This window comes from Lygodium microphyllum, chromosome 28 (assembly GCF_053477565.2).
Source record: "Lygodium microphyllum isolate KBCC chromosome 28, Lygodium_microphyllum_v1.1.10, whole genome shotgun sequence".
NCBI lineage: Eukaryota > Viridiplantae > Streptophyta > Polypodiopsida > Schizaeales > Lygodiaceae > Lygodium > Lygodium microphyllum.
In genome coordinates this window covers 82,369,045-82,383,208 of record NC_141162.1, presented here as the reverse complement: position 1 = coordinate 82,383,208, position 14,164 = coordinate 82,369,045, and the positions used below count along the sequence as shown (strand labels likewise).

Sequence of the window (14,164 nt, the reverse complement as noted above, 5' to 3'; positions counted from 1 at the left end):
ATGGGGCAATTTTTCCGGACACTGCTTTTCATGTGGTAAATTAGGGCATTTTGTAGCTGAATGCCCGGAACGGCAACTGTCTTCTGAGGAGGCGCAGGTTGTGCAGCCCAAGGATGACATGGTGCTTGATGCCCAGACACAGGAGACCCTTCAGCCCCCTACTGTCATGGAAAAAGGTAAACAACAGGTCCGAGCTTTGGATTCTCCTAGCTCTGATTGGATTGAGGCACGACAAAAAAAGGGTAAAAAGTTGGACGCAGGCCTGGCAGATCCTGGGCCTCATGTTTCCCCGGATTCCGTGCGCACGTACACGCGCAGGAAAGACATGGTCACCCCACAGCAGGTTGTGCGTACCATGGCCCCGTCAGCCCCCCGCAATCCGTCTTCAAGGAAAGTCTATTCCGAGGGCCCCAAGGGCCCACCTGCTAAGCTGGCGTTTGATGCGAAAAGCAATGTGATTACTCCTTGGGATAGGCGTTATCCCCGCCCTGCTCCCAAGGTAGTGGATTTCCCTTCTACCTCTAAAGCAGGTCGCCCGAATTCATTTGCAGTATTGGCTGATTTTCTGGATGAGGGTGTCCTGGATGCCCTCGCGGAAAAGATGCAATCGAGGCAACAGGCGCCTCGTTCCTGACTTCCTTTGTTTGAAAATATATGAAGATTGCCACGTGGAACGTGTGAGGCATTTGCTCTCGCCATAAGCAGCATACCATGTGGTCTGTCTTGCATGAAAATCAGTGGGATGTATTATGTGCAGTGGAGCACAAAAGTCATGGTGAGGCAGGAAAGGTTGTGGATTGTCGTGGATTTCGTCTGTTTTATGCAGGGACACATGCTAAGCATTATTCGGGCGTGCTGATGATTGTTCATGAGAAATACCAGCCTGTTCTTGTTAAAAATGATGTGCACGGCCGCTTTCTGGTAATCGAAGTCCTATTTGAAGGCGAGATTTTATGGCTGCTGGGACTTTATGCTCCCAATGATCCCACATCCCGACGGGATCTATGGTTGACTTTGCAGGGCTCCATGGCCCTTGGCCGCAGAGGGTTTTTGATGGGAGATTTCAATATGTGTGTTGACTCTTCGCAGTCCACCTCAGGGCATTCGGTAATGGATACGCCAGAAAGCCGGGTGTGGAACTCCTTTGCTTTGCACATACTTAAGCAAGATCTTTGGTCGTGGCTTCACCCTTCTGTTTCAGGTTTTACTTTTCATTCTGCGCAATATGCAACCACTTGGTCGCGATTGGACAGAATGTATATCATGCAGGGGGATGATTTTCTTCCCGAGATGCTGGAGATGAAGGTCTTGCAGCAATATGCGTTGTCGGATCATTTTCCCCTCCAGCTTGAGATGCGGGCACAATCTGTTGCACCTTTTATGCAGTTCCTGGATAAGCTCCCTTTACGCTTCAACTCCTCTTATTTGAAGCATCCAATTTTTCAGGATTATATGCAGCAACTGATTGAGAGGTTCTTATTGGACTTCGCCTCTGAGGGCTTGGCTTCGTTTGCACGCCTGCTCTCTAATGTGCAGCGGGTTGCTCGGCAGTATGGGATTCACACTGCCTCTCTTTGTCGCCGCCGTCGACTTGCAGCAGAGGACTTATTGGCCTTGGTCCGTTCCTTGCTCCCGGATTCCCCAGATGATGATTTTCTGCTGTCTCTGGAGCGGCGTTTGGCCCATCTTATTCAAGTCTTTAGCTTGAAATCTTATCAGCAGGCCAAGCTGCATAACTTGACTGACACATTGCAAGATAATGCCTGCCAGTCTCATAAGTTCTTTCGCGCCTTGCATGCTTCTCCGGCTCGCGAAAATATGACTCGACTTCAGGACTCGGAAGGTCGCATGGTCACTGATCCGCAGACCATTATCAATATGTGCAGAAATTATTTTATGGATCTTTTTGGTTCTTCATCCTTGCCGTCTAGCCATGTTACGCATGCCCGCTCGGTCTTCTATCAGCTGGTCCACCAGCAGGTTCCGTTTGATATGCAAGCCTCTTTGGAGGCGGATATTTGCGAAGAGGAGGTTATGGATGTGTTGTTGCACCTGCCTAAGGATAAAAGTCCTGGTTGGGATGGTCTCACTAATGAATTTTTTGAGCACTCAGCCACGCAGTTGGTAAAGCCTTTAGTGGTCATGTTCCAGCAGGTTTGGGAAACATGGGTCATGCCTTCTTCATGGAAAGAAGGCCTCATCAAATTGATCCCCAAGGTCCCTTCGCCGTCAAAGCTGCAACACTGGAGACCAATTTCGTTGATGGGCGTGATGTATAAAATCTTTTCCAAAGTGCTGGCAAATCGGCTTCACAAGCACCTTCCAGCTCTTGTGCACCCCCTCCAATATGGTTTCATTAAGGGACGCAACATTTTGCACAATATCTTGAATGTGCAAATGGCTATTGATTATGCGAGGCACTCCAATCAGCAAGTGGTCTTGATTCAACTGGACCTGGAAAAGGCGTTTGACTGTGTGGACTGGTCTTTCCTTGCAGAGCTTATGTCTGCTATGGGCTTTGGGATCCGCATGTCCCGATTGATCTACACCATTAGTACTGAGGCTTCTTCAAGAGTTATGCTTAATGGTGGGGTCACAGAGCCATTTCTCCTTGCACGCTCGCTCAGACAAGGCTGCCCTTTGAGTCCTCTCTTCTTTGCCTTGGCGACTCACCCGGTCCTTTCAATGTTATCCTCCATGGCGGCTTCTGCCCAGCTGGCAGGGTTATCTCTTCCTTTGGGGCAGCACTTCATTAGCCAATCTTTGGCTGATGACTCCTTTATGATTTTGCAGGCGGACAAGGATAACATTCGCAAGGCATTAGATGTTTGGACGCTCTTTGGTCAAGCTTCTGGTCTTCGCATCAATGCCTTCAAGTCAGCCATTCTCAGTTGCACGGAGCCTGATTTAGAGTCATTAGGCTGGCAGGGCCAGGTGGTTTCTCGTGGCGCGATTGTCAGGCATCTTGGATACCCATTGGGGGTGGATGTACGGCCAAAGGCCCTGCTGGAGTGGATTTCACACAAACTGGCCGTGAAGTTTATGTATTGGAAGTCGCAAGCCTGGCCGTTCCATGTCCGCCTCAAAGTGGCTCAGACAATTATGCTACCAATGCTGACGTATTTCCTGCCATTACTGCCATGGACGCCCAGTACTTTGAAGGCTCTTACTCATCCCATTCGTTTCATGCTATGGAAGAAAGATTCACTGCAGGCAGGCATTTCCTGGATTTCATGGTCACATGCATGTACCCCTAAGCGCATGGGTGGTGGAGCTATTTTGGATGCAGAAACTCATATGCTGGCTCTTCGTTGGTCTCTGTTTCGTGCCATGTGTGTGGATCATCACCCGTGGACCATCATAGCCCGTTATTTTCTTGAGGACAGCGGCCTCCACCAGGGTAACACACGGCTTCGAGCCTCATGGTGGCATGTCCTTAATGCTGACGCTCGTTTCTCCAGTCCCTCTTCCTCTTTGTTAGTGCATTTGGTCGGCTCTTGGAAAGTGGTGCTCCAAAAGGCCCGTTGGCATCCTGTAGGGGACCGCGTGCAGACAAATTCTTTTCAGCTGGAATTGTTGGCGGTATCCACATTACTTTCATGGGAAGATAAACATCAGCTCAGACCAAGATTTAACCGCATGGCCCGTTTGGGTGTGACTTCGATTGCGGATGCTACCCTTGCCACTCGCAATGTCCTTGCATCATTTCGGACTGCTAGGAGACTTTTCAGGATCCCGCGCGGATACCGTGATTTATGGGGGAAGCTTTCCTCGGAACTTCAGGGTAGGCAACCCTTTCCTGCCCTGGCTATGGATCGCCCTTGGCAGGACTGGGACCTTGCAGGCCGGTTGAGTCTGGAAAAGGCCTCTACTAATCAGGTGTATCATCTTCTCATTAAAGATCACCAATGGTTGGGCGTGAAAGTTAATGCTGTTTGGGGCCTGCGGAAATCACTGTCATGGTGGCAGGCAACGCTGATGGAGGGATGGCAGAACAAGACACCTTTCAAATGCAAGGTCTTTCTGTGGCGGGTAATGATTGGTGGTCTTCCTCTTGCCTCGGCCCTTTCCAAGCGTCGAATCTCGAATGGCACTTGCTTCTTCTGCACCACTTCGGCGGAATCGGCCCGACATCGTTTTCTTTCTTGCCCGCTCGCCAAGAATATCTGGTCACTCTTGTCACGAATCTGGCACGCGGTGGTGGGGTCTTCACTGACTCCCTTCGATTGGGTTTTTGTGCGCCCGAAGTATCCCACACCACCACCGTTACATATGAAGATCTTATTCCATTTTTTCAGATACTGGGGATGCTGGCACATTTGGACCACCCGAAATGCTTTTCTCTTTGATTCGGCTTCTAATGTACCGCGACATATTGCAAGGCTTAAAGGGCTCTTGCATTGGCAGCTAGATCTCATCAGGCACTCTGACTTGCTCCCTCGGGAGGATTTGTATTCCTGGCATTTGGCAATTGCCTCTGGGTCCTTGCCATGATTGGTGTAACTTTTTAGTACCCTAGTCCGGGGATTTCCCACACGTTGGCCTATGGCCCTCGTGCCTCTTGTACTCGTGTAATCATGTAATCTTGTACTTTCTTCGTAATTAATACAATTACCTTTTAGGAAAAAAAAAAGAGAGAGAGAGAGAGAGAGAGTTATAATGTTGGATCTTCTCCGGCATTTTGTATTGGCAGTTGGATCTTCTCCGGCATTCTGATTTGCTCTCTAGGGAGGACTTCCGTCCCTGGCTTATGGCAATTTCATCTGCCCCCTTGTCATAACTTTGTAACTTGTAGCACTTAGCCCCTCTTCACATGATGGCCTGGATTGGCGTCATGTATCTTGTAATCAAGTTATCTTGTACTTTTTTTCGTAATTAATACAATTACCTTTTACGAAAAAAAAAAAGAGAGAGAGAGTTATATTAACGTCTACAACAGGCCAAGTTGGCCTATGAGACCAAAATGTTGCATACAAATGTCTGGGAGATTTCAAAAGTCCTAGTGAAGCTAACATTTATGCTATGTTGAACTAAATTGAGTAGGTACAAAATGATATTTGGACTAGATACAATCTAGAGGTACTCCCAGTGCGGTGTGGAACTGCTCCTGGGGTGTTCATCCTAAGATGTCCCGCATGGGTCGGTCTAGCATGGAGAGGCTAAAGCGGCGGGGGAGGGCCCTCCGATGGCGGCGTAGTATCCCTTGTATCTTCGAGCAGTGTCTCCTGCGGGGCGGGGGCCGGCGGAGTGTGGTCGTCGGGCTTTACCTCTCGTCGTGGCTATTTCTAAGGTGGTCCCCGGGGGCCGGGAGGCCGGTTGGGCTGGTGGGGCAGGGTAGCTGGTCTTTGGTGGAAGTCGTTGAGTGTGCGTTGGCTGGTGGCTCCTTGTCTTTGCTCCGTGGTTCGTAGGAGGTCGTCTCTGTGGCGTCGTATTTCCAGTAGAAAGAACCCCAGGCATCTCTGGTCTTTGAATTCCATCACCTTGGAGAGTGGTCCGAATCCTTCGCTGAATAGACAGTGGAAGCGTCCCCGGATTTTGTAGTACACTGGGCATCTACAGATATAGTGTTTCTCTGTCTCTGGCTCGAGATGGCAGAGCTGACAGATTCAGTCTTCTGGGGGGAGGGGGTTGGCCCTGTATCTGCCCGTTTCGACCCGTAGTTGGTGTGAGGGCGTGCGGATCTGTCGGATGGCACTTCTGACCCTGTGAGACAAGTGTGTGTCCATGTAGCTTGGGCGGGTGATGAAGCCGTCCGGGGAGATATGCAGGAAGTGTTCTCGGTAGAAAGCCTTCTTGGTTCCTAGTTCCGATGTGGGGGTCACCCATGTCGTGGCGGTGTCTGTCTGGATGATATCCATTCTGTGATGCGATTTACCTTCTCTCAGCTGAGCTCCAGGTGTGGGCAGTCTAGGCTGTATTGTAGTGGGGGGAGGTGGTCCATGTGCAGTCCATGGAGCCGTAGCTAGGTCTCTGTTCGGGCGTACCAGCACTCAGTGTCCCCTTGTGTTGCTAGCTGTTTCGATGACTTCAGGGCGAGTTTGGGGTACTGGTGCTGGGGCAGGTCCCATATTCGGCGCAAGAAGGTCACGGTCTGGAAGAGGGCCTCAGCCACGAGGGGCGGTGCCCCCAGCTCTGCGCGGATGATCTCGTGTGGTACGGAGGGCTTACTTCGGATCATCCGTGAGATCATAAGTACTAGGGGTCTCTCCATCTGGTCCCATCCCTCATAGGTGGCCTCCTCCTCAGGCAGTGGCTGATCCTGTGGGGCCCTCCGCGTGTGAGAGATTGGACCCCCATATGGGAGCCCCGTACAGGAGGGTTGGTGTGACCAAGGTGTTAAAAAGCCAGAGTTTTGTCCGGGGTTCCTGGAACTGTATGCGGGCACATTGGTTCTCCATTGACCCGAGGGCTGCATAACCTCGGGTTAGTCTATCTTCCGCGGCTTTTCTCAGGGTAAATCTCGGTCCAGAGAATGTAATCCCCAGATAGACGTATCTTTGGACCACGTCCACGGTTTCTCCACCGTATGTGAAGGGGGGTACCGACCGACGGAGCCATTGGGTTGACGTGTTGAACACCATGACCTTGGTTTTCCCCAGGTTCACAGTTAGGTCTTTGTCTTGGCAGAAGGCCTGTAGTGCGTCCAGTTGGCGCTGCAGCCCTTCGAGTGTTCTGGCGGCGATGAGGACTATGTCGTCGGCATATAGTAAGATAGGTATCAGTGTCCCTCCCAGGCTCGATCCCACCTCACCCAATTTATCTATGTACTCTGAGATCTCATCAATGTAGAGGCCAAATAGGGTGGGCGAGAGTGGGCATCCCTGCTTGACTCCGATGGTGCTGGTGATCTCCTTTGACAGCCCTCCCGGTGCCGGAACTCGGCCCGTTACCGATTCGTATAGTGCCAGTATCCCCCATCATATTTCGGTTGGTACCTCCAGTTCCTGTAGTCTCTGCGTGAGCCTCGCTCGTGGGACTGTGTCAAAGGCCTTGCGGAAGTCCACGAAGCAGCAGTACACCCGTCTTCCATGCGCTTTGCCCTCCTCTATGATGGCTCTCAGTGTGAGGATATGGTCAAGGGTGCATAACCCCCTCCTAAACCCTTCTTGTCCTGCTGCTCGGTGTTGGTGTTGCTTTGCCCACTTGCTCAGCTCGTGTTCCAGTATGGATCCATAGAGCTTGGCTAGTACATGGCCAACCATGACTGTTCGGTAGTTCGTGGGAACCATGGGGTCTCCGGCCTTCAGGATAGGTATTATGGTGTTGGCTGACCAACTGGCTGGGAAGCCTTCGCATAGGGCTCTGTTGAACATGTGTGCTAGGAGAGGTGCCAGTATGTCTCTAGCATGGGTCAAATGCTCTGCTACCAAGCCTTCGTGGTCTTGGGCACGGCCATTTTGGAGTCTGTCAATGGCGTCCCGAACCCGCCCCGTGCTGAAGAATGTGGATGATCCGGGTCTGCTCCTTGGGGTCGGGGTAGCTGGGGCTGCTTGGATACTTGGTATAGTGAGGTTGCATATGCGTCCCAAGTGTCCGGGGAGGTGATGGGCGTCTGGGCTCGGGGTTCCTGAAACGCCTTCCATGCTTCTTTGCTGTCCTGTCCTAAGAATAGCTGGTAGAATTCGTGTTCCACTTTGGAGAGGTAGGCTCGTTTCTTCCGTCGCACTAGGCGACGGAAGATCAAGCGTGCCTGTTTATGCGTGTGTACTCCCCGTGCTTCGTCCTGTTGAAGACGAAGCGGGGTTTCCTTGCACTCTGCGTCGTACCAGCTATTCTGTGGGACATTCTTATTCGGAGGGGTGGGGTGGGGGGAGGGGGATGTGTGGGGGAAGTATTAGGAAGCTGAGGTGTGTAGTGTGCCCGCCAACTGTGCTGTGACCTCCTCCAGGGATGCGTGGGGGTTCATTTCTTGCAGGCTCCAATATATATATATATATATATATATATATATATATATATATATATATATATAGAGAGAGAGAGAGAGAGAGAGAGAGAGAGAGAGAGAGATTACGAGAGAGAGAGAGAGAGAGAGAGAGAGAGAGAGAGAGAGAGAGAGAGAGAGAGAGAGAGAGAGAGAGAGAGAGAGAGAGAGAGAGAGAGAGAGAGAGAGAGAGAGAGAGAGAGAGAGAGAGAGAGAGAGAGAGAGAGAGAGAGAGAGAGAGAGAGGCAGGAAAAGATGGCGACCCCGTCTGCGACCTGACTGCGGCCGCGACTACTTCGCCTGCTCGTCCCGGCCAGCCCGTCGTCTCCTGCAGCCATCGACATCGCCTGCGGGACCTGTTCGTCGCCGCCCTGTCCGCCACGCCCCGTTGCCCTCGCCTGCAGCCCCGGTCACTACTGCCCCCGTCGCCTGTGCCACAGTCGCCTGTGCCACAGTCGCCTGTGCCACAGTCGCCTGTGCCCCCTCGCCTGCAGCCCTCGTCGCCTATGCCCTGTCGCCCTCGCTTACAGCCCCCGCCGCCATCGCCTGCAGGCCCCGCCGCCGTCACCAGCATCTGGCGCCTGTTGCCTGCGGGCCCCGCCCTGCCGCTGCCTGCCTGGCGCCCGTTGCCTGAGTGCCCCGCCCTGCCGTCGCCAGCATCTGGCCACCTGTCCTGCCGTCGCCAGCATCTGGCGCCCGTGGCCTGCGTGCCCCGCACCCCAGCCTGTCTGCTCCTACACGGTGACAGGTAAATCTCAGTTTTCATTAGCTCTCCTTGCCAAGCACACCCCGGGACAGCACCTCTGTACAGAAAAAAAGGAAAAGCGAGAGAGCAGGCAAAAGAGAGGGTCAGTCCTCCCTCGAGATCAACTCATCAGATACGATGGCTGGTTTGGATCTTGATTTCATAGATCAAACAGTGGCCGCACTGGGCCCGGATTCTGATGCGGAGGAACCTGAGGATATGGTTCCGTGCAACGAAGAGCTGCCCCCTGGTCCCGACATCCAGCCGGCGGGTAAACGTACCAAGCATGCTTCGGAAGAGATAGGCATTCCTCAGGATCGGTCCTATGCTCAGGTTGCCTCGGATTCGGTGGACTCTCAGGAAGTGGACTGGGAACATTTGCTGGAATTTGCAAACACCTTGCTTGGCGATTATGTTCAACATAATCAGGAAGCCTTCGCTGACTCTGCACCTGATGATGTGCTGGATGCCACAGTGGACCCAAAAACTGTCTTACGCTCCTTTTCGGTATTCTATGATCGCGCTGTCATACTCTTCTTCACTGGGCGAATCCCGTTGATTTCCCGTATCCGCCAGTGGTTGCAACATCTGTTACAAGGGGAATGTGTTGAAGAGATTTTTGTTGGCTCCCGGGGTTTTTTTGAGGTCCTGCTGAAATCAGAAACGCACCGTGCTGCTCTTCTGTCTAAACTGCCTTTGTTTTTTGATCGCCGGTTGGTTCATGTGGTTCCATGGCGTCCAATGGCAGATTTCCAGCGTCTGCTGCAACGTGAATGCCCGGTCTGGGTCGAGGTGGAAAACTGTCCGGCTGTTTATTGGCCATTATTGAAGGATGCTATGGCCGCTGTGGGCACTGTTCTGGTCCCTCCCAGTCTCCGGGCTGTCAATCGCAACCGCTTGTGTATGCTCTGGGACACTGCACGAAAAAGGCCTGCCTGGTTACGCCTCAATTGCTCTGGCATGCACCCATTACACTTTCGCTTGAAATGGGGCAATTTTGCAGGGCACTGCTTCTCCTGTGGACAGTTGGGGCACTTTATGGCCGAATGCCCGGAACAGCAACACACTTCCCAGGATGGCCATGCTGTGCCGCCCATGGAAGATATGGTGTGTGATGCCCCATCGCTGAATGCTACCCATCAGCCCCAAGCTTTGGCCAAAGGTAAACAACAAGTTGCGGGTCTGGATTCCAGCGCCACTAATTGGGTGGAAGTACGTGCAAAAAAAGGCAACAGGGTTGCTGCGGCCATGGAGAACAATGCGTCTACTACATCACAAGATTCCATGCGTACATACATGCGCAGGAAGGAAATGCAGTCTTCTGAGCGCTCGGCCCCTGCTATGATTTCCTCTGCCCCCCTTCATCAGCCCGCCAGGAAAATGTATTCGGATCGTTCAAAGGGGCCCTCTGCTAAGCTGGCATTTGATACCAGAGGTAATGTCATTACCCCCTGGGACCGTCGCTATCCCCGTTCCATCTCAAAGCCAGCAGATATCCCGTCTACTTCCAAATCTGGTCCGCAGAACTCTTTTGCAGTGTTGGCGGACTTCTTGGACGAGGGAGTTCTGGACATTCTCGCTGACAAGGTCAAGGCGAGGCAAGCAGTGCCTCGTACCTGATTTTGTTTTGAGTATACATGAAAATCGCCACGTGGAATGTGCGGGGAATTTGTTCTCGGCACAAGCAACATGCTATGTGGACTGTATTGCATGAAAATCAGTGGGATGTCCTGTGCGCTGTTGAGCACAAGAGTCACGATGAAGCCGGAAAAGTGGTAGATTGCCATGGTTTTAGATTATTTTATGCTGGGTCACAGCCCATGCATTATTCGGGCGTGCTCATGATTGTCCATGACAAATATCAGCCTGTTCTAATTAAAAATGATGTTCATGGCCGTTTTTTGGTGATTGAAATTATATTCGAAGGGGAAATCTTATGGCTACTTGGCCTCTATGCTCCTAATGATTCCGTCTCTCGTCGGGCGCTTTGGCAGACTTTGCAGACCTCTTTGTCACTTGGCAGACGGGGCTTCTTCATGGGGGATTTCAATATGTGTGTGGATTCTTCCCAGTCCACGTCGCAACATTCGGTGATGGATACGCCGGAAAGTCGTATGTGGCAGTCGTTGGCTCTTCACGTTCTTAAGCAAGACCTTTGGTCCTGGCTACACCCGTCTGCTACAGGGTTTACTTTCCATTCTGCCCAGTATGCAACAACATGGTCGAGATTGGATCGTATATATATCATGCAGAATGATGATTTTCTTCCTGAGATGCTCGAAATCAAGGTGTTGCAGCAATATGCCTTGTCCGACCATTTCCCGCTGCAGCTGGAGCTGCTTGCACAACCCATTGCCCCGTTCAAGCAATTTCTAGGGAGAACCCCTTTGCGTTTCAATTCGTCTTACCTGAAGCATGCAATCTTTCAGGGCTATATGCAGCAATTGATTGACAGATTTCTCTTCGACTTCGCTTCTCAGGGCACTGCGGCATTTAAACGATTGCTTTCTAATGTGCAGCGGGTTGCTTGGCAGTATGGGATCCACCATGCGTCGCTTTCTCGGCAGCGTCGCAAGGCAGCCGAGGACATACTGGCTTTGGTTCGTTCCCTGCTGGTGGACTCTCCGGATGATGCGTTTCTGCTAGCGCTGGCCATGCGGGTGGCGGATCTTCTTAAAGAATTTCAATTGCAATCATATCAGCAGGCCAAACTGCGACATCTGACAGATACGTTGCACGATAATGCATGTCAAACCCATAAGTTCTTCCGAGCTCTTCACGCCTCTCCTGCTAGGGAGAATATGACCAGACTCGAGGATGCAGAGGGTCACCTTATCATGGACCCGCAGACTATTGTGCATATGTGCAGGAATTATTTCCGTGACCTTCTCGGCACCACTTCGCCACCTTCAGATCAAATCGCCCAGGCCCGTTCGGGTTTTTATGACCTGGTCCGCAATCAGCTACCGCAGGACGTGCAAGCTATTATGGAGTCCGATATTTGTGAGGCAGAGGTTATGGATGTCTTGTTACATTTGCCCAAGGATAAAAGCCCGGGTTGGGATGGCCTCACCAATGAGTTCTTTGAAGCTTTTGCTACCCAACTGGCGAAACCATTGCAGGCTTTGTTTCAGCAGGTGTGGCAAACCGGGATCATGCCTGCCTCATGGAAAGAAGGCCTTATTAAACTACTTCCAAAAGTCCCCTCGCCATCTAGGTTGACACAGTGGCGGCCCATTTCCTTGATGGGCTCAATGTACAAAATCTTTTCCAAAATAATGGCGAATCGACTTCACAAGCATCTCCCGGCCATTGTGCATCCTTTACAGTATGGTTTCATTAAGGGCCGAAATATTCTGCACAATGTATTGAATGCTCAACTAGCTATTGATTATGCACGGCATTCGAACCAGGAGGTAGTACTGATTCAACTGGACCTGGAAAAGGCTTTTGACTATCTGGATTGGTCTTTCGTTGCTGAACTTATGTCGGCTATGGGCTTTGGTCCCCGGATGTCTCGTCTTATCTACACCATTAGCGCGGCAGCGTCTTCGCGAGTCATGCTGAACGGAGGTGTTACCGAGCCATTTGTACTTGCCCGTTCTGTCAGACAAGGATGCCCTTTGAGCCCGCTATTCTTTGCCCTCGCGACACATCCAGTTCTTTCCATGTTATCCCATATGGTAGCCTCTTCTCAGTTGGCCGGTCTGTCGCTTCCTTCAGGACAGCACTTCATTAGCCAATCCCTGGCGGATGATACTTTTATGATTTTGCGTGCGGACAAGGACAACCTCAAGCGCGCATTGGATGTTTGGGGCATCTTTGGTCAAGCCTCCGGCCTTCGCATCAATGCGCTCAAATCAGCCATTCTTAGCTGCACGGAGTCGGATTTGCAGTCCTTGGACTGGCAGGGTCGGGTTATTCCTCGTGGCTCCATTGTCAGGCACCTTGGGTACCCTTTGGGTGTTGACGTTCCACCAAAGCAGCTTCTGCAGTGGATCTCTCAGAAAATGGAGGCTAAGTTTATGTATTGGAAATCTCAAGCCTGGCCCTTCCATATTCGTCTCAAAGTGGCCCAGACAATTATGTTGCCAATGTTGACATATTTTCTGCCACTATTGCCCTGGACTACTATGACTCTCAATGCGCTTACTCAGTCTATTCGCTTCATGCTATGGAAGAAGGACTCATTGCATGCAGGTATTTCCTGGATTTCTTGGTCGCATGCCTGCACCCCCAAACGCATGGGTGGCGGAGCTATCTTAGACGCCCAAACTCACATGCAGGCACTCCGCTGGTCTCTCTTCCGCGCCATGTGTTTGGATCTTCATCCATGGGTCGATATAGCCCGTTATTTTCTTGAGAGCCATGGGCTTCTACATGGCAATACCCAAATCCAGACTTCTTGGTGGCATGTTCTTAATGCTGATTCGAGGTTCTCCAGTTCTTCTTCATCGCTGCTTAATCATTTGGTATGTTACTGGAAACGGGTCCTTATAAAGGCTCAATGGCATCCAGCGGAGGATCGCGTGGCTATGAATTCTTTTCAATTGGAATTATTGGCAGTCTCGCGTTTACTTGTATGGGAAGGCAAAAATGAGCTTAGACCACAATTCAACCGGATGGCTCGTTTGGGATTGTCTTCGGTTGCGGATGCCACCCTTGCTAGTCGCAATGTACTTATATCTTTTCGTACAGCTAGGAGGCTTTACAGGATCCCGCGGGGATATAGGCCGTTATGGGAACAGCTTTTGCGGATGCTCCAGAGCAGACAACCCTTTCCTGACCTTGCTTTAGATCATCCCTGGCAGGATTGGGACCTACAAGGCCGGCTGACTTTAAGCAAAGCTTCTGCTAATCAAGTTTATCATATTCTGATCAAAGATCAACAATGGTTAGTTAACAAAGCCAATGCTTTATGGGGTTTGCGAAAGCCCCGGTCTTGGTGGAGGGCAACTGTGATGGAAGGCTGGTTGAACAAGACCCCCTTCAAATGTAAAGTCTTTCTTTGGAGAGTGATGATTGGTGGTCTTCCGCTTGCGTCAGCTCTTTCCAAGCGTCGAATCTCCAATGGCAACTGCTTCTTTTGCACCACTGCTGTGGAATCAGCCCGCCACAGATTTATTTCTTGCCCCGTCGCAAAAAAAGTCTGGTCCTTTTTGTCGGCTATTTGGCAAGGAGCGGTTGGATTTACCCTGCGCCCATTTGATTGGGTTTTCGGACAGCCCAAATACCCCACTCCTGCACAGCCACATATGAAACTCATGTATCATTTTCTCCGATATTGGGGCTGTTGGCATAACTGGACCATTAGGAATGCTTTTCTCTTTGACTCCGCCTATAATGTTCAGCGACATATTGCAAGGCTTAAGGGCCTTTTGTATTGGCAGTTGGATCTTCTCCGACATTCTGATTTGCTCTCTAGGGAGGACTTCCGTACCTGGCTTATGGCAATTTCATCTGCCCCCTTGCCATAACTTTGTAACTCGTAGCAA

General features: G+C 51.2%; 2 protein-coding genes and 1 pseudogene across 3 annotated transcripts in view; 2 read left to right on the top strand and 1 right to left on the bottom strand.

Moving 5' to 3' along the window:
* LOC148011682 (heparan-alpha-glucosaminide N-acetyltransferase-like protein (DUF1624)) overlaps positions 1-14,164 on the top strand; it is a 352,978-nt gene that overhangs the window by 64,606 nt on the left and 274,208 nt on the right. The gene's annotated exons all lie outside the window — the stretch shown is intronic.
* Positions 2,173-5,804, top strand: LOC148011684 (uncharacterized). Its single transcript, XM_087669875.1, has 3 exons — positions 2,173-2,514; positions 2,812-4,090; positions 5,731-5,804. The coding sequence occupies exons 1-3, from the start codon at positions 2,173-2,175 to the stop codon at positions 5,802-5,804; spliced, it is 1,695 nt and encodes a 564-aa protein (XP_087526001.1).
* On the bottom strand, positions 5,882-6,593 carry LOC148011683 (uncharacterized; annotated as a pseudogene).

Bases quoted from the DNA above. Each gene is read 5' to 3' on its own strand.
- LOC148011684 (XM_087669875.1), top strand. From the start codon at position 2,173: ATGCCTTCTTCATGGAAAGAAGGCCTCATCAAATTGATCCCCAAGGTC. The intron at 2,515-2,811 runs GGCTTTGGGATC...AAGGATAACATT, and splicing joins CAGAGCTTATGTCTGCTATG to CGCAAGGCATTAGATGTTTG. The intron at 4,091-5,730 runs GCACTTGCTTCT...GTGTCCATGTAG, and splicing joins CAAGCGTCGAATCTCGAATG to CTTGGGCGGGTGATGAAGCC.